The sequence below is a fragment of the Hipposideros armiger genome, unplaced genomic scaffold (genome assembly GCF_001890085.2).
Source record: "Hipposideros armiger isolate ML-2016 unplaced genomic scaffold, ASM189008v1 scaffold_357, whole genome shotgun sequence".
NCBI lineage: Eukaryota > Metazoa > Chordata > Mammalia > Chiroptera > Hipposideridae > Hipposideros > Hipposideros armiger.
The window spans coordinates 959,921-983,615 of record NW_017731707.1 but is presented as its reverse complement, the minus strand read 5'-3'; the positions used below and the strand labels follow the sequence as shown (position 1 = coordinate 983,615).

At 35.0% G+C, this 23,695-nt stretch overlaps 1 protein-coding gene across 1 annotated transcript in view; it reads left to right on the top strand.

Annotated features, from left to right (window-relative positions):
• Positions 1-16,230, top strand: part of EIF4E (eukaryotic translation initiation factor 4E) — a 46,406-nt gene extending 30,176 nt beyond the window's left edge. The window contains exons 3-7 of the mRNA XM_019661650.1: positions 7,411-7,506; positions 10,831-10,894; positions 11,567-11,680; positions 12,917-13,056; positions 15,143-16,230. Of these exons, the coding sequence (XP_019517195.1) occupies positions 7,411-7,506; positions 10,831-10,894; positions 11,567-11,680; positions 12,917-13,056; positions 15,143-15,257 (529 nt within the window). The 3' untranslated portion in view covers positions 15,258-16,230. The remainder of the gene's footprint in view (positions 1-7,410; positions 7,507-10,830; positions 10,895-11,566; positions 11,681-12,916; positions 13,057-15,142) is intronic.
• Positions 16,231-23,695: the final 7,465 nt, after the last annotated feature.

The window sequence follows — 23,695 nt, the reverse complement described above, 5'->3', positions numbered from 1 at the left end:
CTCACAGCAGCCCAGCTCCAGGTTGAGCTATTGTTCAGCATCTTAGCTGTAGAGGGCAGTGTCACTGGCCCTCATATGTGGGATCTGAACCGGGGCCTTGTGGCGTCCCAAGCCAGTTCTTGACCATCGCCCCACTTGGTCGGCCCCCATTTTTAAATTTTCAATTACAGTTGACATTCAGTATAATTTTATATTGATTTCAGGTGTACCAGCATAGTGGTTAGACATTTGTATAATTTAAGAAGTGATCCACTGACTAGTCTAGTACTCACCTGGCACTATACACAGTTGTTACCATGTTACTGACTATATTTCCTATGTTTTAATTTTACATCCCCATCACTATTTTTTAACTACCGATTTATACTTCTTAATCTCTTCCTCTTTTTCACCCACCCTCTCAGTCCCCCTCCCATCTGACAACCATCAAGATGTTTTCTGTTTCTGTGAGTTTATTTCTATTTTGTTTGTTATTTTGTTCTTTAAATTCCACATATAAGCAAAATCACATTGCATGTGTCTTTCTGACACTCCAGTCAGCACAATACCCTCCAAGTCCATCCATGCTGCCGCAGATGACAAGAACTCATTCCCTTCCATGATCAAGCAATATTCCATTGTATATATGTACCACCTCTGTTTTCATTTTTCCATTGACAAACATCCAGGCTGCCTCCACATCCTGGCCATTGTAAACAATGCTGCAGTGAACATACGGATGCACACATCCCCTTAAAGTAGCATTTTGGGTTTCTTCAGATGAATACCCAGAAGTGGGATTACTGGGTCTTTCTTTGTCTCTTGTTACACCCTTTGTTTTAAAGTCTATTTTATCAGGTGTAAGTATTGCTACCCCAGCTTTTATTTATTTATTTATTTATTTTTTAATTTCCATTTTCATGAAACATCTTTTTCCATCCCTTTACTTTTCAGTCTGTGTGTGCTTTTTGAACTGAAGTGAGTCCCTTGTAGGCAGCATATGTAAGGGTCTTATTTTCTTATCCATTCAGCCACCCAATCTTTCGATTGGAGCTTTTAATCCATTTACATTTAAGTGTTGATACATATATAGTTATTGTCATTTTTTTATTCATATTTTTTATCTTTTTTTCCCCCCCATTTTAAGTCCCTCTAAGATTCCTTGTGATTCTGGTTTGGTGGTGATAACTCCTTTAGCTTTTACTTGTCTGGAAAGCTCTTTATCTTACCTTTGATTCTAAATGATAACCTTAGTGGGTGGAGTAATCTTGGTTGTAGGTTCTGGCTTTTCATCACTTTGAATATTTCGTGCCAGTCCCTTCTGACCTGCAAAGTTTCTGTTGAGAAATCAGCTGCCAGTCTTATGGGAGCTCCCTTTTAGGTAACTAACTGCTTTTCTCTTGCTGTTTTTTAAGAATCTTTGTCTTTAACCTTTGGCACTTTAGTTATGATGTGTCTTGGTTTTGTCTTTTTGGGGTTCATCTTGTTTGGGACTCTTTATGCTCCCTGGACTTGTATGTGTATTTCATTTGCCAGGTTAAGGAAGTTTTCTGTCGTTATTTCTTCAAATAGGTTTTCAAATCCTTGCTCTATCTCTTCTTTTTCTGATACCCCTATGATAGGAATGTAGGTATGCTTGATGTTGTCCCAGAAGTCTCTTAAACTGTCCTCAAGTTTTTTTAATTTTTTTTTCTTTTTGCTGTTCCAAATGGATGTTTTCTGCTACCTTGCCTTCCAAATCTCTGATTGATCCTCTGCTTCATCTAGTCTGCTGTTGATTCCTTCTAGTGCATTCTTCATCCCAGTTACTGTATTCTTCACTTCTTACTGGTTCTTTTTATGGTTTCTATATCCTTTTTTATGCTTTTTATCTGTTTGTTGAAGTTCTCACTAAGTTCTTTGAGTATCCTTATAACCATTGTTTTGAACTTTGTCTTTGGTTGGTTGCTTGCCTCCATTTTGTTTAGTTCTTTTTCTGGAGTTTTCTCCTGTTCTTTCATTTGGGACATATTCCTTTTTTGTGACCTCATTTTGGCTGCCTCTCTGTGTTTGTTTGTATGTATTAGGTAGGGCTACTGCAACTCCCAGTCTTACTGGGTGGCCTTATGCAATAAGGCAACAGTTTTCCTGGTCACCTGTGCCAGGTGCCCCAGGAGTGTCCCTTCTGTGCTCCCCTGTTGTAGTTGAGCCTTGATTGCTGTTGGCACATCAGTGGGTGGGATTGACCCTGAGGCTGAATGGCTGTGGGGTTTGGATACATCTACAGCTTATGGGCTGCTGTGTGGGGGCCTTACTCCATGCAGTAGGATTTATCCCAGCAGGCTATGATGTCTGTTGAGGTCACCCTTTGTCTGTGCCACTTGTGGGTGGTGCTCTGCTGTAATGTGAAGCCAACCTCCAAGTATGTTGGTTCTGGGGCTTCTTGGGAGAGGCTGCAGTGCAGCCCAAGGGCAGACACTGCCTGTGACCAACAGGGGACTACCTGGTAGGAGCTGCAAAACAATCCACAGTTGGACACTGCCTGTGCTGGACCTGGAGGTACGTGGGAGAGGCCACACTTCAAACTGAGGGCCGCTACCACCAGTACCAGGTCTGGGGTAGCTTTGCAAAAAGCCAGGACACATCCAGGCTTGCTGCCAGCTGTTGGCTCCTGTAAGGTTCAGCCACTGATACAACTTCCTGTGGTATAGAGTTGGGTGGGGCGGGTTCCCATTGCGTCACTAGGGTGGAGTAAGCAGAGCTCACCAGACCAATTCAGATTGAGATTTGGCCATGGCGTTGGGGGGAGGGCTCAACACAGAAAAGATGTCACCCGCCTGCTGGCTGCATGGGAGAAAAACCCCACACATGGAAAATGGCAACTGTCCGTTGAGTCCTCACTCTGAAGTCCTCAGTCTTTCCCTGTGTATCTCTGATGACCCCCGGAGTCACTGTCTCTGCTAGAGCCCAGGGTGAGTACCTGTGAGTGAGTGAGTCTGTGCGCGGGCCCTTTTAAGAGGACGTCTGGGTTTCCCACAGCCTTCTGTGCCAATAGATGATCAGAATCCCCACTGTTATTCACAGGCAGATGTTGTGGGTTTCCTCATTCTGGCACCAGCACTCTGGGCCGGGGAGCCTGGTGTGGCGTTGGGGTCCCTCACTCCTCTGGGGGGAACCTCTGTGCTGGAGATAGCCCTCTTGCTTTTCAAATACCACAGGGAGGTTTCCTGCCGGCATGTCCTCTTCTCCGCCCTTCCTACCAGTTTTGACTTGGCTTCTTTATATCCTTAGTTATAAAACTTCTGTTCAGGTAGACTTCAGTGGGTTCTCCAGGTTGATTGTTCTGTATGTTAGTTGTAATTTTAATGGGTTCAGGGGATGAGGCAAGCACAGTGTTGATACACTGTGCCATCTTGGATTTACCACTTCTATATAGTTATAAATATCATTTGGAAAACTATTCTGAGATGCTTTATGGTTCAGGTTTTGGTAATTTTCTCATTATTTTCAAAAATGCTGCAGAATCTATTTTGCTTTCTTAAAAATAGCCTCTAATAATTATAAGAACGATTAAATCAGTTGGGTACAAGTATATAAAGTAAAAAGTTCTCTGCTTTTCTCAGATATCTTCCCCATTTTACTTTTCTCTGTTCCCTCTAGTAGTCAGTGTTAAATTTGGTTTGTATTCTTCTAATACTTTTTAATGTGCATATATTATACTTTTTTGATACCGGTGGCCATACTATTAACTTTGTACAGATTTTGCATCATTATTTTAAACTACTGCCTTGTAATAAATAAATATAAAGTCATGTATTTTATAGGCTTCACATTAAATGGGTACATAGGTTTTTTTTCTATTTACAAATCAGTCCTATAATGTTTGTTTTCTACGAATATATAGGGTAAGATTAACAACCTTTCTAGATACTGCCAGATTATCCTCCTTGACCAGCTTGGACTTGTAACAGTTTGAGTGTGTCTGGTTTTTATGTTCTTGCTAACAGGCAGTTATCAAAATCATTTGTTTTTTAATATTGTCTATGGGATTATATTTTTTAGAGGTTTTTTTATTTTCATGTAGTCAAATATCACCTTTCCTTCATGGCTTCTGGGTTTCATGTCAGTCTTAGGAAAACCTACACAATTATCCTAACAGCTGCATAGTAGTCTCTTCATTGATATATTGTATTTTCTTTAAATCAGTAGTTTTGAAACTTTTTGGTCTTATGATACATTTATACTCTTAAAAATTATTGAGGACTACACAGAGCTTTGGTTATGAAGATTTTTACATATTTCCATTTATTATATTAGAAAATAGATCTGAGAAAAATGTAAAATTATGTATTCAGTTAAAAAATTCATTACGTTAAATATGTTTTTATGAAAAAAATATTATTCAAAATAAGATATAGTGGGAAGAATAGCATTTTTGCATGTTTTTTAAATTTCTTCAAGTGACTGACTTAGAAACTGGCTAGATTCTCATAGCGTTGCTGCACCCAGGCTGTGGAAATAAGTTGTTTCAGACAAAGTGTAAGAAAATGTGACCTCACATAGCTACTTGGTTGGAAAAGGGAGGAAAATAATTATTGATATTTTCCTTTGATACTGGGTTTGTTACAGGTTAGCTGCAATGTGGAGCCTGAAACCATATCCAAGAACTTTTCCTACTTTGTTACATTAAAACTCATTGGTGTATCATGCAGTTGGAATGGATTTTTTACCAATTACATGATTTTTCAACACACTGGTCATTTGGAAAAATGTTGGTTCAATGAGTATGCAGAGCTCCCAAATATTGACACTTGTTATACAGTATGAAAATAATAACATTTATTAATATCACTACTAAACTCATCAAAAATGTCTTTACATTTTAATAAGTTGTCAGGCTCTCAGTGGCACATACAAGGTTTTCCAAAATTCTGATTTTTCTCCTCAAAGCTCAAATTTTAACTAACAGGATCACTCTGTTCATTTTTCGAGAAATAACAATGGTTTATAGCCAGCCATTCTTTCAAGTAAAAATGGTGTTTCATGAAAAAAGTGGCTAGTTCACTTCAAAATGCAGTTGCCTAAGAATTGTATTTTGGTATGCATTAGATGCATTTTTTGTACAGAATATGAAAAAGATATGTACACAGATTGAAGTTTAATGAAAGCAATAATTTTTACTGCTTCATCAATGGCATTCTTAACTGAAACTGACGTTGTTACTGTGCGAGTTGGTAATAAAGATAAATATACAGTGTATATTAGTGCAATTTGGTACCACCGTATCATTCTTGCTAAAGCACCACCATTGCTTTTGCACCATTAGTGCAGATGTCAACACAGTGGAAAATAAAATAATATTTTCACTTTATTAGGTAAATAGTTTTTACTCATCAAAGCTGCAGAAAGGGCCTTGGGGGGGCCCCCTAGGGGTCTGCAAGCCACACTTTGAGAACTGCTGATTTGAAAATCCCCGTTGATAGCCATTTAAGTTATTTCCAGATTTTCCAAAATTAAGAACATCCTTGTATAACCATTTTTGCCTAGTCATCTAGTTATTTTGTTAGGATAAACCCTTATGTGTTTAATGGCTAAATGCAGTACAGAAAAAGACAACTAATTTTATTAATTTTTAAATTGAGGTATAATTGACATATATAACATCAGTATATTAGTGTCAGGTGTACCACATAATGATTTGGTATTTTGTATGTATTGTGAAATGATCAAAACAGTAAGTCTAGCTAGCATTAGTCACCAAACATAGTTAGAAATTTTTTTCTTGTGATGAGAACTTTTAAGATCTATTCTCTTAGCAACCTTCAAATATGCAGTGCAGTATTATTAACTATAGTCACCGTGCTGTACATTACATTCCCATAATTTATTTATTTTATAACTGAAAGTTTGTACCTTTTGACCCTGTCGACTCCCCTCTTCCACAACCACCAATCTGTTCTCTATGAACTTTCTCTTTTTAAAGATTGCACATGTAAGTGAGACTGTACAGAATTTGACTTATTTCACTTAGCATAATGCCCTCGGATCCATACATGTTGTTGCAAATGTCAAGATTTCCTTCTTTTTTATAGCTGAATAATATTTGTGTGTATCTATGTGTGTTTAATAGATTTTCTGCCTTTGCCTTTTGTATTTTCTTTCTTTGATAGTGGATTGGCAAATACAAATTATCAAATAGATGATAAAATATATCTCATTTTCATGTCTGAGATTATCAAGCATTAGTAGTTATAGAGTTAATGAACTATATCCATTTGGAAACCTTGTCTTTGGACACATTTTTATCAATAAGAAAATGAAATTTCTCTTTGAGTTACCTTAGGTATAATAATTCAGAGAATATAATTCTACTAAAGATGAATCATCCTGGGATGATAACATTTAAGTGTGACTTTAATGTGACGTGAATTTATCTTCAGGGTATTAGAATAAAACTTTTTTAACAGAAGTACATACAGATATATAGAAGCTCATACACATTGTTGCAGAACATATATCTGTGGTAGCATTACTCAGTAAATTATTTTGTTGTTTTCCCATTTGTGTCTTGAGAAGTCACATTTAATACTTTTCTTCTTTCTATCTAGTACTCCCTTTTCTTCCTCTTTGCTTATGTCCTTTTGTTTCTCTGAAAACACAGCTTTCCTGTTCCCTGTTTTCCTTTCAGGTTAAGTGCTTTTGCTGTTTTTCTTAAGTAACTGTGATTGACTGTTGTAGCAGTAAGCAAACTATAATTGTCCCTCTACTAAATTTCTGTAAATTCTCCTTAGGGATGAGCCCCAGTGGGTCTCTAGAAAATCTTATGTATTAGGCACAAAATACATACCTTTTTTAAATGAAAGAAATAGAGAAAGCTACTTGTTGTTTGCCACTGTAATAACAACTACCATTTAAATGTCTAAACTTATATTATTTACTTTCAATTTTGGTAAAATATACAAAACATAAAATTTACCATCTTAACTTTTAAGTGTACAGATCAGTAGTGTTAAGTGCATCCACGTTGTTGTGTAATCAATCTCTGGAGCTCCTTTCATCTTGCAAACCAAAAGCTGTACCCATTAAACATTTCCCCATTCCCCTTCCCTGTAGCCCCTGGCAACCACCATTGTGCTTTCTGTCTATGAATTTGACAACTCTAGGTACCTCATACAAGTGGAATCATAGTGGTTGTCTTATTTGGACTTGCTTATTTCATTTAACAAAATGTCTTCCAGGTTCACCCATGTTTATTAAGCAAGTATCGGAATTTCCTTTCTTTTTAAGGCTGATTAATATTACATTGTATGTTTTTTTTTTACCACATTTTGTTTATTATTCATGTCAATGAACACTTATGTTGCTTCCCTTTTTTGGCTATTGTGAATAATGCTGCAGGGAAAGTGGATGTAAAATTGCCTTTTTTTTTTGATACTGACTTTTTATTTTTAGATGGGCACTCTGGTTTTTTAAAAATGATAAAAGCAAAACTTGGCAAGCAAACCTTCGGCTGATCTCTAAGTTTGATACTGTTGAAGACTTTTGGGCGTAAGTAACCATTTTAGGTTGTTTGTTTTACTAGTGTGTAATTTTTCATTTTAAGTCACATTTACAAAATGAAGATAAAGGTGAAAAGTTAATAAATATTCATCTATAGAATTACCTTTTTGTTTGTCCTTCTCAACAACTGTTTGAATTGGTGGTTATTCCTCATCAGTTTTAGAAAGCTTCAGATATGTCATCTTTTAGCCCTCCATGTTCTCTATTCCTTGTCCTGAGATATTTTTCACTCGAGAATCCTTTATTGCCCCTAGAACTTTTGACAACTTCTTGGAACTTGTCGCCTTTCTTGGTTGCCTAGATACATTTGCCCTATAATTGGGTATTCCAGAGCTTTGTTAGGTCCTCATTTTTGCAAATTATTTTCAGTGTAACATCTGGGATTTCTTGTTTTAGAAATTCTGAGATTTCATAGGCTGAAGTGCTCAATATTCAGGGTTTGTCAAAGATGACAGTTTCTGTAGTGATCCTTTATTAATTTCATTATACTTTGAGATGAACTTCAAGAATAGTTGAAAATGTTTTACAAGATTTTGTTTCAGATTTTAAAAGTTATGATTAGGAGTCATAAACTTTTGTATGACTTCAAAATAAAATATAAAATTGTAAAGACTTTTTCAAGAAGATTTGGAATATTGATTCTCTGAGAACAAAGTTAATTTAGTATGTCATATTTGAAAATGTTAAGGGAAAAACTGAGAACGTGAAAGATAAAATTCGTTAAAGACATTTTTAAGGGCTGTAAATTACCTAGCAATTATCTGAAATATTCTAATTTGTTGCATCTGGTATATTTTTGAATCTCATATATACTGACTAATTGATGCTACTCTTATGTTTTAATGTATTCTGCCCACACAAAAGAACAGATGATGGTCAGAAAATTTGTATATGTATGCTGTATTTCCCCAAGTATAAGACGCTCCCATGTATAAGGCTCACCTTAATTTTGGGGCCTGAAATTTGAAAAAAAAATGTATTACATCAAGTTATTGAACTCAAGTTTCATTCATCATAAAAATTCATACAACTCCTCATCACTGTCAAAACTCCCAACCATAGCCAGTCTCGGATTGTTTTCTCAGTTGGAGGAGGACCAAACTTATATTCAGTAGCAAGATTTCCATTCACTTTTGCAAATTGGTTCACTTTTAACTTGAATTCAGCACTGTACGAAAATCTTTTCTGAGCCATATCTGGGCAGAACGTGGCAAAACGTAACCAAATATACCGGTAACAAGTGTGAAACAATAAGCACAAAGACAAAAAGCGCGAAAAAGGGGGAAATGCAAGTAAAAAAATCTACAACCACTGTATAAGACGCACCCAGTTTTTAGACCCCAAATTTTTTGGGAAAGGGTGCGTCTTATACATGGGGAAATATAGTACGTCCTCCAGGGCAGAATTCTTCTATATATTTCTAGTGCTTTGCCCATTAGGCATTTAATATACATTGGAATCACTGGGGAAAAAAGTATAGAATGATTAGAGAAAACTATAAATTGTGAGCCAGCCATTTTGAATGGTTGTTTTTTATTGAAAACATTGACTTTTTTTGTAAAGTAATAGATCTAACCTCCCAGCAATTCATAGGTCTGGTTGTCTAACTGGGATTATTGTTTTGTCCTTCAAAACATTGTGGGTTTCTTCTAATTTATTCAAGAGTCCTTTAAAACACAAAAAGTCTCCAATCTATGGAGGACGAGGAGCAAGAGTCTTAACCATTTCTCCCACTGAATCAGATTTGCATTTTTCGTTTGTTTGGCTTTCATCAGTTTCCATAATTATGTTTCTAATTAGAACATGGCCCCACACTTCATTTATCTGTAAGGAATGTTATTGCATAGTAGATTTTCATACCATAATTTAGAGTTATGAAGAAATCCTTCAGCTTTCTTTATAAATAGCTAAGTCACTTCTTAATGTCTCACTTTTTTCTGGCAAATTTAGTAGTAAACTACCATTGAGTCCTTTTGGATTCATCCAATCTGTAGTGTTAAGATTCTTTTGTTAAATGCACCATTACATTTTGAAATACAGATTCCAGGCTTCCACCCCACATTTAAGGGTTTAAAATTCCAAGGAGTGTGGCCCGGAACTAGTATTTTTGTTTGTTTATTTTTTAAAGCTCTCCAAATGATTATTGTGCTCACTGACTATTAACAATCTGTGGTTTTGGGGAACCATTGTCTGTTCTACTCTGGGATACCTTCAAGGATAATAATGTTAGCTTATTTCAGTCATGCAATGCTGATGGTTAAAAAAATTCATCTTGATGGGGCAGCCGGTTAGCTCAGCTGGTTAGAGCACATTGCTCATAACACCAGGAATGCTGGTTCGATTCCCACATGGGCATCTGAGATGCACCCTTCACAACTAGATTGAAACAGCTACTTGACTTGGAGTTGATGGGTCCTGGAAAAACACACTGTTCCCCAATTGAAAAAAAAAATCATCTTGCTTTCTCTTGATTTGTTTTTTTGTGTATTTAAAATTCTGCTTATTGAACTCATAAATTTTTCATCAACTTAAAGCCACCTGATAACTCTATTCTTCTATTCTGTTTCTTAGGTATACACGTATGTATGCATTGAGCTAACTAATACATCAAAATATATTTTTGTCAGTAAAATTATTAAAATTATTTTCTTGAAAATCATCAGATGTTGATTCTTTTTTTTTTTTTTTTTAGATTTTTATTGGGGAATTGGGGGGATGGGAACAGTGCTGGGGGATTGGGGAAGGGGAACAGACAAGTTGCTGTCGTTTTGTTCTTCAATCTAGTTGTGGAGGACGTTGCTTCACTTGCCCAAGTTGGCACCATCATTGCGCTCTTCCCTGGAGAGGCAGATCAGTCACCGGCTTCTGGACGGCCGCTCACTGCGGCTGCTGGCCGCTCACGCTGGCTGCTGGCTACACATGGTAGCCCATGGCAACCCACTGCCACAGGGTCTGCAGCCTACGCCGTCGCCAGCGACTCACGGCAGCCCAGCTCCAGGTTGAGCTGTTGTTCAGCATCTTAGCTGTGGAGGGCAGTGTTCACTGGCCCTCATATGTGGGATCCGAACCGGGGCCTTCTGGCATCCCAAGCGAGTTCTTAACCATCGCACCACTTGGCCGGCCCTAGATGTTGATTCTTGAGCTGACCATTGTTAAGATCTGTTTGGTCCATTTCAGAAATTGATTCCATAGAAAAATAAGTAAACATAAACTTTTATCTTTATTTTTATCATATTTTCTAACTGTATATGTAAGCACCTAAACTCAACGTTACATATTCTATGTTTATAATTGTCCTTCTCTTTTACCTAGTCTGTACAACCATATCCAGTTGTCTAGTAATTTAATGCCTGGCTGTGACTACTCACTTTTTAAGGTATGCTTAAGTCATGATTTCAAATATTTATTATAAGACTGGACCATTCAGGTATTCATTAAGAAATCTTGCCATAAACTTAGGAATAGTTAATGCTTGGAGAAAAATTAAATTAGCTTTTCTAGGCATTAGCATAAATATATCTTGCCCTATTTTAGTATAAATAATTGAAATTAAGTGAGCTTCTTACTCAGTGGGCACATACTGTGATTTATTTCAGTCCAATCTCTATATATTTGAGTAGACTGACGTCCATAGTTTGTCAGGAATTCTTAATGTGGGTCCTTGAGATTTACAGTTTTTGTCAGATGGTAGAGGGTAGGGCATTCATTAATTTGCTGAAATTGCATAAGCTGTACATGAATTTTGCTTATATTTTCTACGTGTAGAAGTGTAGGTAGCTTCTCCAAGCTACATTACTTGGAATGTTTAAGAACCTCTAAATGAAATGAAACCCAAGCTTTGACAGCTAATAAGTGCCTAAGTCAGGACTCTACTCTAATTCTACAATGCCATGCCTCTGGTCTTAAGTCCTATATGCTTTTTTCCACTGCATCAATAACAGTTTTATGGGGAATGAAGTCAGAAGTGGACAGGATGTTGCTTCCTGTTTCTAGTGATCCCTGAAGTTAAAGTAACAATACTGTCTAATATTGTCTTCTAACCTCGTAGGATGGTATTGAACCAATGTGGGAAGACGAGAAAAACAAACGAGGAGGACGATGGCTGATTACATTGAATAAACAGCAGAGACGAAGTGACCTCGATCGCTTTTGGCTAGAAACAGTAAGGTTTTAAAATTATCAAAACAGTTTTGGAATACTAAAACTTAATTTATATTACATTTTACACTGGTTATTTAATCAAAGAGGAATAATAAGGGTGCCCACTCTAGAAAATCGAAGCGAGCAATTAATTTTGTTCTATCATGTGAATCCTGTATATTTTACATACTAGTACAGTGAAACCCCTACCACATTACAAATCAGATATAAAGTGATTGGCAGTTGACTCTCATCTTCCACAGCAAGCTCATTTCTGGTCACTTCATTAATTTCAAAGTTATAGAACCTCACATTTTGTATAATGTACATTTTACAACCCTCTTACAATATTGCTTTGTATGCTAAACTTTTTAGATCAATAAAGCAAACAATTTTATTGCTTTGTATACTAAACTTTGTAGATGAATGAAGCAAACAATGAAATTGTATCTTGATATCATTTAGCTTATTTGTTGTGATGTAACCTGGAACTTTTGGCTTTGTAAGACATACATTGAATATGAAATAATAGGAATTTTCTATAGTGAAAGGTTCTAAACCCCAACCTTTCAAGGAGCAGGAACTGTGGTCTCTGTATCTGTAGTGCTTGGCACAGTGTCTGGTTTATATTTAGCATTCATGAAGTTTAACAATTAATAAATATTTGAGTGAATGGTTATTTTTTTAAAGAAGAGATTTAATTTTGCTTTTGGGAGAGATTATCAATAAATGCCGGTTTAGAATTCTGCATTCAGTTTTGCAAGATAACAAAAATTCTGGAGATGGATGGTGGTTATGGTTGCACAACGTTGTGAATATACTTTATGCTGCTTAAAAATGGTTAAGATGATAAATTTTATATTATGTATATTTACTGCAATTAAAAAAAACATAAGAAAGTATTCATGAAACGCAACAAGAACAAGGTTAATTAATCTAAGCAGCAGCATAGCAAGTGAATATTAATAAAATAGCTCACCTTTTATACTTGTCCTGACATCAGTTGCCCAATTTGCCAAGAACTTGAAAACAACCGTTAATGTTCTTGATATTAAAAAAACAAAGCAACAAATGAATTTTTTACACGTTAAGACAAAGATCTATATACATAAATATAATGTAGACATTCAGAAAGCCAACTCTTGATTTAAAAACTTTTTCAGTTTTGTATGTATACAACTATATGAGAGACCATTGCAGATGAATAAGCTGTTTATGATCTGTTGGATGTAATTATGGATTGGGTTTTGTTTTTAAGCTGCTGTGCCTTATTGGAGAATCTTTTGATGACTACAGTGATGATGTATGTGGAGCTGTTGTTAATGTTAGAGCTAAAGGTGATAAGATAGCAATATGGACTACTGAATGTGAAAACAGAGATGCTGTTACACATATAGGGTAAGTTTTGCTGTTTGTGCATTTCTTTTAAAATATTAAGATAACTAAAAGCAAAAGTACCTTTATTTATAGCTTTAGAAATACTTGGATTTGTAGATCATCATTTTCCTTGTATTGTTTATATGAATGCTTACCTATTTTGGTATGTAGCATTTTATTTATCAAATGAGAATATAAGTCTTTTTTTCTGCTTTAAAAATATAGTGCTAATGTACAACACTCATAATAATGCAGTGCTTTTCAGTGGATATTATATGTCTATTTTGTGCACGTGTGTACACTGTACATAAAGTTTTTATTGCAATTTAAGTGATACTATCTTGGCTTTGTCCACATTTAAAATGCACGTGTGTAAGCTTTAAACTTTTTTGGTAAATATTATTCTTTGCAAAAATTGCCTTTTTTTTCCAAACATCCGGTGTCAACTGCGATTTTCTTTTTACTACATTTACATTAATAAAATTTGATTTCAGATTTTGTGTTAAAATTAAGTATTGGTTGTAGGTCATAAAATGCTTGATTTGCCCCTTTGTGTGAGATTTTTCAGACATTCTGAGTTCTCATGTGAATCCCTTCTGACTTAAAAGGTATGAGGATTTTCCAGGTTTCGTTCTACAGAACGATTCTATACGAGAAAGGAGTTGAATGTTGATTTGTCATCATACTCCTCCTCTTTTCTGTCAGCATCAAAAGTTATTGTGGGAGATTCATATTTATTTGAAAATGAGTTAAAGAAGTTAAGTATGATTTTTTTTCCTCAGAAAATTTTGTGTTTGTGTCAATATTAAAAGTTTTGAAATCTTTACGAAACATTTTACTTCAGTTTTTCAAGGACAGATTTTTTTTTTTTTTCACCCATCCATGTTACATGGCTCAGTGTTCTTGCTTTCTGGCATTTTAAATGATTAAGTATAATTGAAGGGAATACATTGTATCATAATTTAAATCTGATAATGGTGATAATTTTAGTTATAAATTATTTTTGATGCTTTAATCAAGGGAAGGTAGTGAAATCTTCTGAAGGGGGTAGAGTATGAATATAACTGCCTTAGTGGAGAATTTAGCTCCATGAAAATGTATATCCCTTTATTTTTATTTAATTTTGGTGTTTATGTTTGAAATTTTGCTGTTTTTTTCTTAGAATAAAGAACCAGTTTCCTGACTTTACCTATGATACTCTCTGTGATCTGTCCCAAATTTTATCTTGTCCGCCTTGTCTCTCCTGTTTACTTTCCTTTTTAGCTGTAGTCACACAGCCTTATTTTTGTGTCTCAGCCTTCATCTGTGCTTCATTATCTTAGCATTATACTTTTGACTTCATGATTTTTAAAGGGGGAATTTTTCTGATTTCACAGATGAGATTAGCTCCTCCTTGTTATAAAATATCACAGCCCCTATACTTACTCTCTTTGGCACTTATCACATTTTGTTCCTAAAATAGAGTCACATCTTGTTTGAAAGTTAGGTTGTATGTTAGTATATAAGGCAGAAATCATGTATGTTGTAAATTACCCCAAAAATATCAAAGTGTTTGATTTTTGTGTCTACAGTCTTGTCAGTAATAGGTATGATAAATGTAATTATGCAGTAACATAACAGTATTTACTAAGGTTTATATGTAAAATATAATTGTAGCATTTTAGATCAGAGAATTAAAATAGACATGTTCATGTAATGGATTTTGTTTTTTATTTTAATTCTATGTGTTACAGCTGCACCATGTGTATTTGTGATTCTTTGTGTGTAAATAATAAAAAATACTATGAACACCGAGACCAGGGACTATCTCTGCTTTGCTTATTATTGATTTATTAATAATTACCACAATACCTGATACATAGTAATCTTTCAAATACTGGTTAAGTGATTAAGATTATTATGAAAATGAAGAGTAAATTTTGCTAAATGGAAAAGATTGTGCAATTTCCTATTTCACTCTCTAGGTATTTTTTTTAATATAAAGGATATTAATACCGACTTTGGTGTGTGTGTGTGTGTGTGAGAGAGAGAGAGAGAGAGAGAGAGAGAGAGAGAGAGAGAGAGAGAGAATAAAAATTAATGGCCACTTTTCTTCTTTTTCTTGTAGGAAGGTATACAAGGAAAGGTTAGGACTTCCTCCAAAGATAGTAATTGGTTATCAGTCCCATGCAGACACAGCTACTAAGAGCGGCTCCACCACTAAAAATAGGTTTGTTGTTTAAGAAGACACCTTCTGAGTATTCTCATAGGAGACTGCGTCAAGCAATCGAGATTTGGGAGCTGAACCAAAGCCTCTTCAAAAGCAGAGTGGACTGCATTTAAATTTGATTTCCATCTAAATGTCGCTAAGATATAAGAAGTCTCATTCGCCTTTGTCTTGTACTTCTGTGTTCTTTTTTTATTTTTATTTTTAATTTTGGCTAGAGTGTCCACTTTCTCAATCAAAGAATTACAGTACACATCATCCCCAGAATCCATAAATGTGTTCCTGGCTCACTCTATAGTAGCTTAGTAGAATTACCATTACAACTACATTTTACTCATCCACAATATTAAAAAAGAACTTGCATTCTATACCTTACAGGAAAAGAATTCTATTTATGTTCCATTGTATGAGGGAGCATATTTTGCTGGTTTGAAAGAACATAATGCATACAGTTTTCCTGTAATTTTCTTTGTTTCTTTTACAGCATTGTCTTTGCTGTACTCTTGCTGATGGCTGCTAGATTTTAATTTATTTGTTTCCCTACTTGATAACATTAGTGATTCTGATTTCAGTTTTTCATTTGTTTTGCTTTTGTTTTTTTCCTCATGTAACATTGGTGAAGGATCCAGGAATATGACACAAAGGTGGAATAAACATTAATTTTGTGCATTCTTTGGTAATTTTTTGTTTTTTTGTAACTACAAAGCTTTGCTACAGATTTATGCATTTCATTCAAATCAGTGATCTATGTTTGTGTGATTTCCTAAACATAATTGTGGATTATAAAAATGTAACATCATAATTACATTCCTAATTAGAATTAGTATGTCTGTTTTTTGTATCTTTATGTTGTATTTTAACACTTTGTATTACTTAGGTTATTTTGCTTTGGTTAAAAAATGGCTCAAGTAGAAAAGCGGTCCCATTCATATTAAGACAGTGTACAAAACTGTAAATAAAATGTGTACAGTGAATTGTCTTTTAGACAACTAGATTTGTCCTTTTATTTCTCCATCTCTATAGAAGGAATTTATACTTCTTATTGCAAGGCAGTCTCTATTGTACCTTCTCTTGTAGTGTCTTCCACGTGAACAGCATAAGTTTGGAGCACTAGTTTGATTATTATGTCTATTACAATTTTTAATAAATTGAATAGGTAGCATCATATATATGGAATTAAATTGATGTGGCTATCTTTGTGTTTTATAAAGTAAGGCACAGTCCTTCAGTCAGATGAATCATGTACTCAATATGTTATAACTTATGAGAATTGTGATCTTGGTACATCACCATTTGGTAGGAATAGTAGTTGTAAAACTTGGTTGCTGAATTGAGATGCTTTTTTGTAAGTGTCAAAATGTTCGCATAGGGAAAGAGTACAGGTTGGTAGGGGCATATGCGTTAAGAATTTTGTTAGTGTTGCTGCCTAAATAGAATGGAACAAACAGGTATAGACTTATTGGTAAATTGATATAGTATGATTTTATGTAAACTTGAAAAGTTGATCTGCTCTCTTTGTAGGCATCATTTGAAAGCAAATTTGAAAGCATTTTGCCTATAATACATAATTATATATTTCAGATACCATGACATGAAATATGGCTGTTATAGAAAAAAGGGTAAGCTAAACTATCGGTAGGCTGAAAATCATTAGTTGAGAAGAAAATGTCTTTAAATGGTGAATATGAATTAAATCATTTAAAAACAGAAAAGCTTGACAAAAATCTATTAAAAATAAACATGAAATTAATAGTATTGATTTCATTGAAGAATTTTAAAACAGTTTAAAGGGTACCACAAGCTACCCTTTAAAGTACTCATCTGAGTACTCTCAGTACACAAACACCTTGTTCAGTGTTCTAGAAATATTGCCTCTTGTGTTTATAATCTCAGTTTACCGTATCTAATATTTGCTGTTTAAGCTTGGGTGATTGGTTAAGGTGATTTATTGTCTGTGTTGATATGTATAGTTGTGAGCACTTAAAAAGCTTAAAAGTGATGGTGGTGGTGGTGGTGTGTTGTCAGCAGGTGGGATTGGAGTTAGTATATCTATTAGAAATGAATGCTCTTATTTCCTGAATTCTAAAATGCAGACCATTTTAAGAAGCATCAGCTTTGGGGGGTGGAGGAAGAATAATGCATTCAAGTACACAGTTCTAAATTTTTAAAAACCCTAATTTATAGCCTGTGATTATCCTTATTATTCCTATTATAGAATCATGATGTTTTATTTTGTTTTGGTTTGTTTTTTTAAGCTGAGCCATCCTGCCACCAGTTGGCAGCTCAGCGGCTGCTCAGCTCGGGCTGGGAATCGAACCGCTGTTGCTCAGAGCTCGAACTCTTGAGTGAGCTCTTAACCAACTGAGCCACTCGGCCAGCCCTCATGATGTTTTATTTTAAATCTTTTTCCCAGTTGGTGTGGAGGAATGATAAATTACCTAAATCACTTTTGACAAATGCCACTTAAGGATTACAGTGGCTTTCAACTTTTCATAATTTCATTAGCATCTTCTTTAAATGTAAGATTAGACTATACATGATTTTCTAACTTCTTTCTCCCTACCCAACAGGATATTATAAATAAATATATTTTCATACTAGCGAATTAAAATAATCTTTAACCAGATGAAGAGTCGTTCATTGTAGGGATATGATATATTACATTTAACCAATTTAATTGTTAATCCCAATACTATAGAAGGATTTGAGGCATTCTATGTCAGAATTCAATAATCACAACACTTACATAGTATTTACTATCTGCCAGCAGTGTTCTAAGTACTTTACATGTACTTTAACCTAGACAGTAACCTTTCTAAGTAGCTGTTGTTATCCCCATTTTGCAGATGAAGAAACAGTGAGGATGTAAGTCACTTTACAGCTTGTAAATTGCTAAGTGTGGATTTGAATCCTGTAAATTTAGTTCCAGAAGTTCTGTAAAGCACATTATACTCTCAATAGTGTGGCTCCTATCTGATAGGCTATAGTAAATTGCACCAGATTATAGTCAGCATATAGGCCAGGCATATAAGCATTTCATTTTACTTCCTTAGGTAATGAAACTTAAAATAGATGGAGAGGTCCCCCTAGGCTCACTCTGTGGGCAATCAACTAATCATTTGGGGGTAGTTTTGAGAACATGGAGAAAGGTAAAGAGTTTATCGGCATATAGGTGAAGTAAATATTTTCATAAACAATTTTAAGTGTCTATATCCTAATATCTTCTAAGATATATGGCAAAGTAAAGCAAAATTTTCATGTTGATAGGAGTTGAGATTCTTAAATGCTAAAGTTTGCGTTTAAAAAGGATAATTTTAATTTAAGGCAGTGTTATATTTCAAAATGAAAACAAGATAATGGCAAGTCTCTGTGCTACTTTTTAATTGTTATGGATTGTCTTCATTATTGTGTAGGAAAAGAAAACAACTGAATTTTCTCAGACCTCTAGATTTTAGGTCAGATTTACATTAAAAAACAAAACTATAGGTCAGTGCTATGCAGTGTCTGTGGACTAATACAGAAATTGAGAGTGTCTAGCAATTTATACAGCAGTTTATTTCTGACATTAAAGTATGTGATCATTTTTCTAGAAATTAATTTTTTACATATATTTACAAAAGTATGTTTTTGACAGAGTGCAGTTTGTTTGAGAAACACTACTCTTAGGTTATTTCCTTCATAGCCAAAGCCAGCTTATTTGCCCATAAAACCCTAAAGTCACTGGTTTGTTACCGCCCCACTTATCATTTCCTTACAACGAATGGACTTGGTGTCGGAATTTTAGTCCCAATCTGTAGCATCTTGCAGTAACATTCTATGGTATCCTGCTTGCTAGAAATTGCAAAGTAGGCATTAGGCAGCCTTCCTAGTACCTTAAGTAGTTTTAGAATTTAATATTCTTACGACTGTTTCTTCCACTGCCAGAAACAAAAAATGAAATTGTGGGAATGCAATCATGTTGATGCTGTATTTTCCAATTCAGTTGAACCAATTTTCACGTTTTAATTTTGCCCCTTGTACTTTAGAACTTGTAATTCCTCATAGTTTTGCATTTCATATGCAGTTCATATTCCTACCTTCCCCCTTTTTGTTATTGAAATAGAAGTCCTAGGGTTTGTATTTCGAAGGATTAGGTGGTTTAGCGGTAAATATAAAATGAGGTTGTTTGCTCTGAAGACCCTTGGAGCTCTAACATTGCATCTAAACAGATCATATTATAAGAGGACTCGGCCAAATCCTCACGTACAAATTACAGTTTTTGCATGACTTCATTTCTACTTTATATTACTGGACTCTGATTTCCCAAGTAAAGTTCTGTGGCACTTTTTTCATTTTGTGATTGCACTTTAAAAAATTTCAGTGTTTATTTAACATACTTTTTGAGTATGGGAAACATTAAATGTGATTATATCTGCATTGGTGTGGTTTTATATATAGCAAATCCTCATGTTAGCCACCTTCCCAAAATACTGATTGTTTTTTTCTTTAGTGTTTGACCAAACATAATATGTGCTTATTTTATTTTCACTACAGAAGAGTAGAAGGTGAAAATTTCCTGTCTCCTTCAATCCTACTCTTTTTCAAGGTACCACTCAAATTTCTTGTAAGTGTCTCTAAATTTTCTGTGCATACACCAGATATATGTGTGTGTGCATGTGTTTAACTTTTTTCTTTGGACACATAATTTTGCTAGCATTGTTTTCTCATTTATAATCTTGGATATTTTACATGGCAAAGTACATGTAGAATATATTTTTTTTTTTGTTAATTGTCTAGTGATCCATTACATGAATGTATACCTTATTGGAGAACTGCCTGTTTTCTCCCCCGCCCCCCTTTCTTTTCTCCCTCCCTCTCCCCTCCCTCCCTCGTCATTTTTGCTTTTACAGTCCCCCAGTATATGTTGTAGTCTTACCTGTGTGCACTGTACTTTTGGTATGTGCAAAGAAAACAGCTTTTCTCTAGCAGTACTAAGTGGCACTTATTCTCTACCCTTTCCACACCCAGACTGTTGTAATTCACATACATTAATCAAAATCAGTTTTATAATTGTGTTCTACAGTGCTACTTTATAAGTTTTGCAATTTTGGCCCTTGTGATTTTTTTTTTTTTGGATTGGGTTTTAATTGCTTTATGTTATTTTAATGAGCCAATGTTGTTATAAATACAAGTAAAATAGCCTATTTGCTAGACTGTACTTTTCCCAAAGACAAGCAGTAAGTTAGTAATTCTGTTTTATCTGTAAACATTGAAAAAGCTTGAATCGAATACAATATTGGACCTAGTTTTATTTTTAAGCCTTGTAATGAATTTAACTTAACAATTTTTGAAATGAAAGCATTTCCCAAAACATCCTTATGTCATGCAATCAGTTCACCTTGGCATTTGTTTTGTTTCGAAGGGTATTATTTTTTTGCTTTATTTTTGTCTTCAACCTTTGACCCGTTTTGGGTGAGTGGTCTGTGCGTGATTCCTGACATTTTGTTTGACGTAGAGGTCTCTAAGCTACGTCCGGCATAAGGTTTGCCCCCACTTGACTCTTCTTTGCATTGTCTCGTTATGTCATAGTGTTAATGCGTTACATATACATTTGGGGCTTTAAGTATTGCAGCGTCCTGCACATCTCCAAACACAAGGATTTGTAATTGAGCCAGAATGGTATTTAAGGGAATCATAAGTTCCTATTTCACACACTTTTTCTCCTTTCAGGAATGACTAATTATTTACCTCTTCATGCTTTTTTAGAAGTGTTGCTATTTATTTGTTCTGTCTTTAAATGTTCGTATCTTCTATCTCTGCCGTTTCTAGGTTTTCCATCCTGTCACTATTGGTGACAGTGACTTCCAAATCTGTCTTCAGCCACAACCTTCCTGTTATACTTCAGATCCATGGCTCTCCCTGCCTATTGGACCTGTGTATCAGGGGTCAGCAAACTAGTTCATCAGCCATATTTGGCCTGTATTCTGTTTTATAAAGTTTTATTAAAATATAGCCTCACCCATTTGTTTACATATGTCTGTAGCTGTTTTTGTGCTGCAGTGGCAGAGTTGGCTAGTTTTGACAGAAACTGGCCACAAAGCCTAAGATATTTACTACCTGGCCCTTCATAGAAAAAGTTTGCTGCCCCTCTAAATGTGTCGTAATGATGGTGTTGACAAAAAGCAAATAACCTTATCCTCTTTCCATTTCCTTTTCCCTTCAGCAAACCCCTAACCCCATTTCCACCTGGTTGCTTTATCAATACAGTCAACTAAGTGTGATTTTCATCATCATTTCTTCCTCTGCCTTCCTCTTGGACAATGTCTCTGAGTCCACCATGGTTTCTCCTGTTGTCCCCGGTACTGTTTGGCTCCTTATGCTAAAAGATATCTTACCTGACCTCCCTACTTTTTGCACATGTCCTCCTCAAATGCTCATTGTTTTTCTGCAAGTTAAGATTTCTTTTACTGCTGTTAGGAAAGCCAAGGTAACCAGGGCTTTTTCAAACTGGAAAATACGAGAGCTTCTGTACTTCTTATCAAAATGATAGTTGGTGTTTTAAATTATAAAAAGGATTGCAAAGTGATTTCTGAATCATCCAACAAAGCTTGTTCTCACTCTGTAGACCTTTACTAGTATATTTCTTGTAGTACATGTAATACGCCTTTATTCGTTCCTTTATTACAGAAAGTAAAGAAATGAAGAAAAGGGGAAAATGTGAAAAAAGATTAAGCCAAAAAGATTAAGGGTGCAAAATGCATTCCATAAAGCCCATTCTAGTGACCCGTCAAAAGGGAGAAGCAAGTCATTCAAAAATGCTAATGTCATGCCTGGGCAACTGCTATATGTGGGACACAATTTTTTCTCTAAGTTATCTTAACAGGCTATGCCAAAGGAAGACTATCCAGTAGATATTCCTCAGTAAGATGAAAGAAAAAACAGCCACCTGCTCCAGAAAAGCACACATGAACTTTGGTGTCAGGCAACCTGAGTTCAAATTCTAGTTTTGCCATCTATTAGATGTATAAACTTACTCAAGTTAGTTAAAAGTTCGTCAGTGCAGTTTGATGAAGTGATGCGTATTACAATTCCATAAATGTAATTGGTTGGTGGACTCGGCCACATTTTGAGATCCAAGTTTATAATCCAGCCTGGTGTATACAGTATCAGAATATAATGTGATGGCTCTTAATCTAACAGTTTTGATGGAATAAAGTTATGTGTTAAATCCCTGGGGTGGGGGATATAATATCTATCTATCTATATTAAAAATTGTATGTACTATTCAGAAATTCGGTTAATCTGAAGCCACTCCATAGATTCCTTAGACTGAGTGTCCTTGTGTCCCCAAAATAAGGGCCTCTGATCTAGGGGGATGGTAATGGGTGTATAAATCCTTAAATCAGTGGTTCTTAAATCTGTCAGACACAACACCCCATATGTAAAATCAAATGTATAATTGTACACTCTTATTCTGAAGTGAAATTCGCCGGTAATACAGCTTGCTTAGCCACTCTTGTAAATAAAAAAATATTAAATTGCCTAACTAGAGAGTAACAGATAATAGGATAATAGAGGGAAAATTAGAAGAAAGCAGTTTTTAGTAAAATTACTGAAGCCCAAGTGTAACTACATAATGAAGTGGTCTGATAATTGAACCTACACCTAATATCAGTGTGAATGTAACAACTATTAAGTTACTCTGAAATGGCGAACAATACTTAATAAAGTTCTGGACAAAAAGTATATCTTTTCTCAATTTTCATGTGTTTCTGGAAAATTCAGCATATAAAATTTTTGCAGATTACTTGGTGTTAGATATACAGGCTCAAAAATACTAATATTTTAAATAGATTTTTAAAATTTTTATATGTATGCCTGGCAGGATATTTGAATGTCATTTGGGATACCAGCTCTTAGGTATGTAGGTACGTCTGTGTATTGCTCATCCGTAATAATGTCAATGGTATTGTGCCCATTGAGAGCCAGTCCTTTAAATTGGTGCTTTTTAATAAGTTTTAAATAGTGAGTTTTACTTTTCGACAAGTATCTGAAGAACTAGTTATGTGTGTAATGATATGCATTAAGGGCAGAGTTTAGAATAAGATTGCCATTCTTTTTGTGAAAGTTGAGCTTGATAAATACATGAATGGAATGTCACCAAATCTACAGAGATGGGTTTAGGTTCTACTGAAAGAGTATAAAAAACGTTTTTCAAAATATCCTTACTGCAACCTACAATAAAAAATAAGCTTGAAATTGTGGCTCAGTGTATGTACATACATACCAAAACAAGTTTCATGAAGAACTTTACCATGTGAATACATTCAGAGATTTTTCTATGCTAGTCTTAATTCTTTTTTATTCTGGTCTCCATCTTCATCCACCCAGCCACAATTTTTTTAAATGCCATAAAAAGTACCCCTGATAATGTGATCCTATTAAACTAATAGAGCAGTTTATAACCAGTTGCCC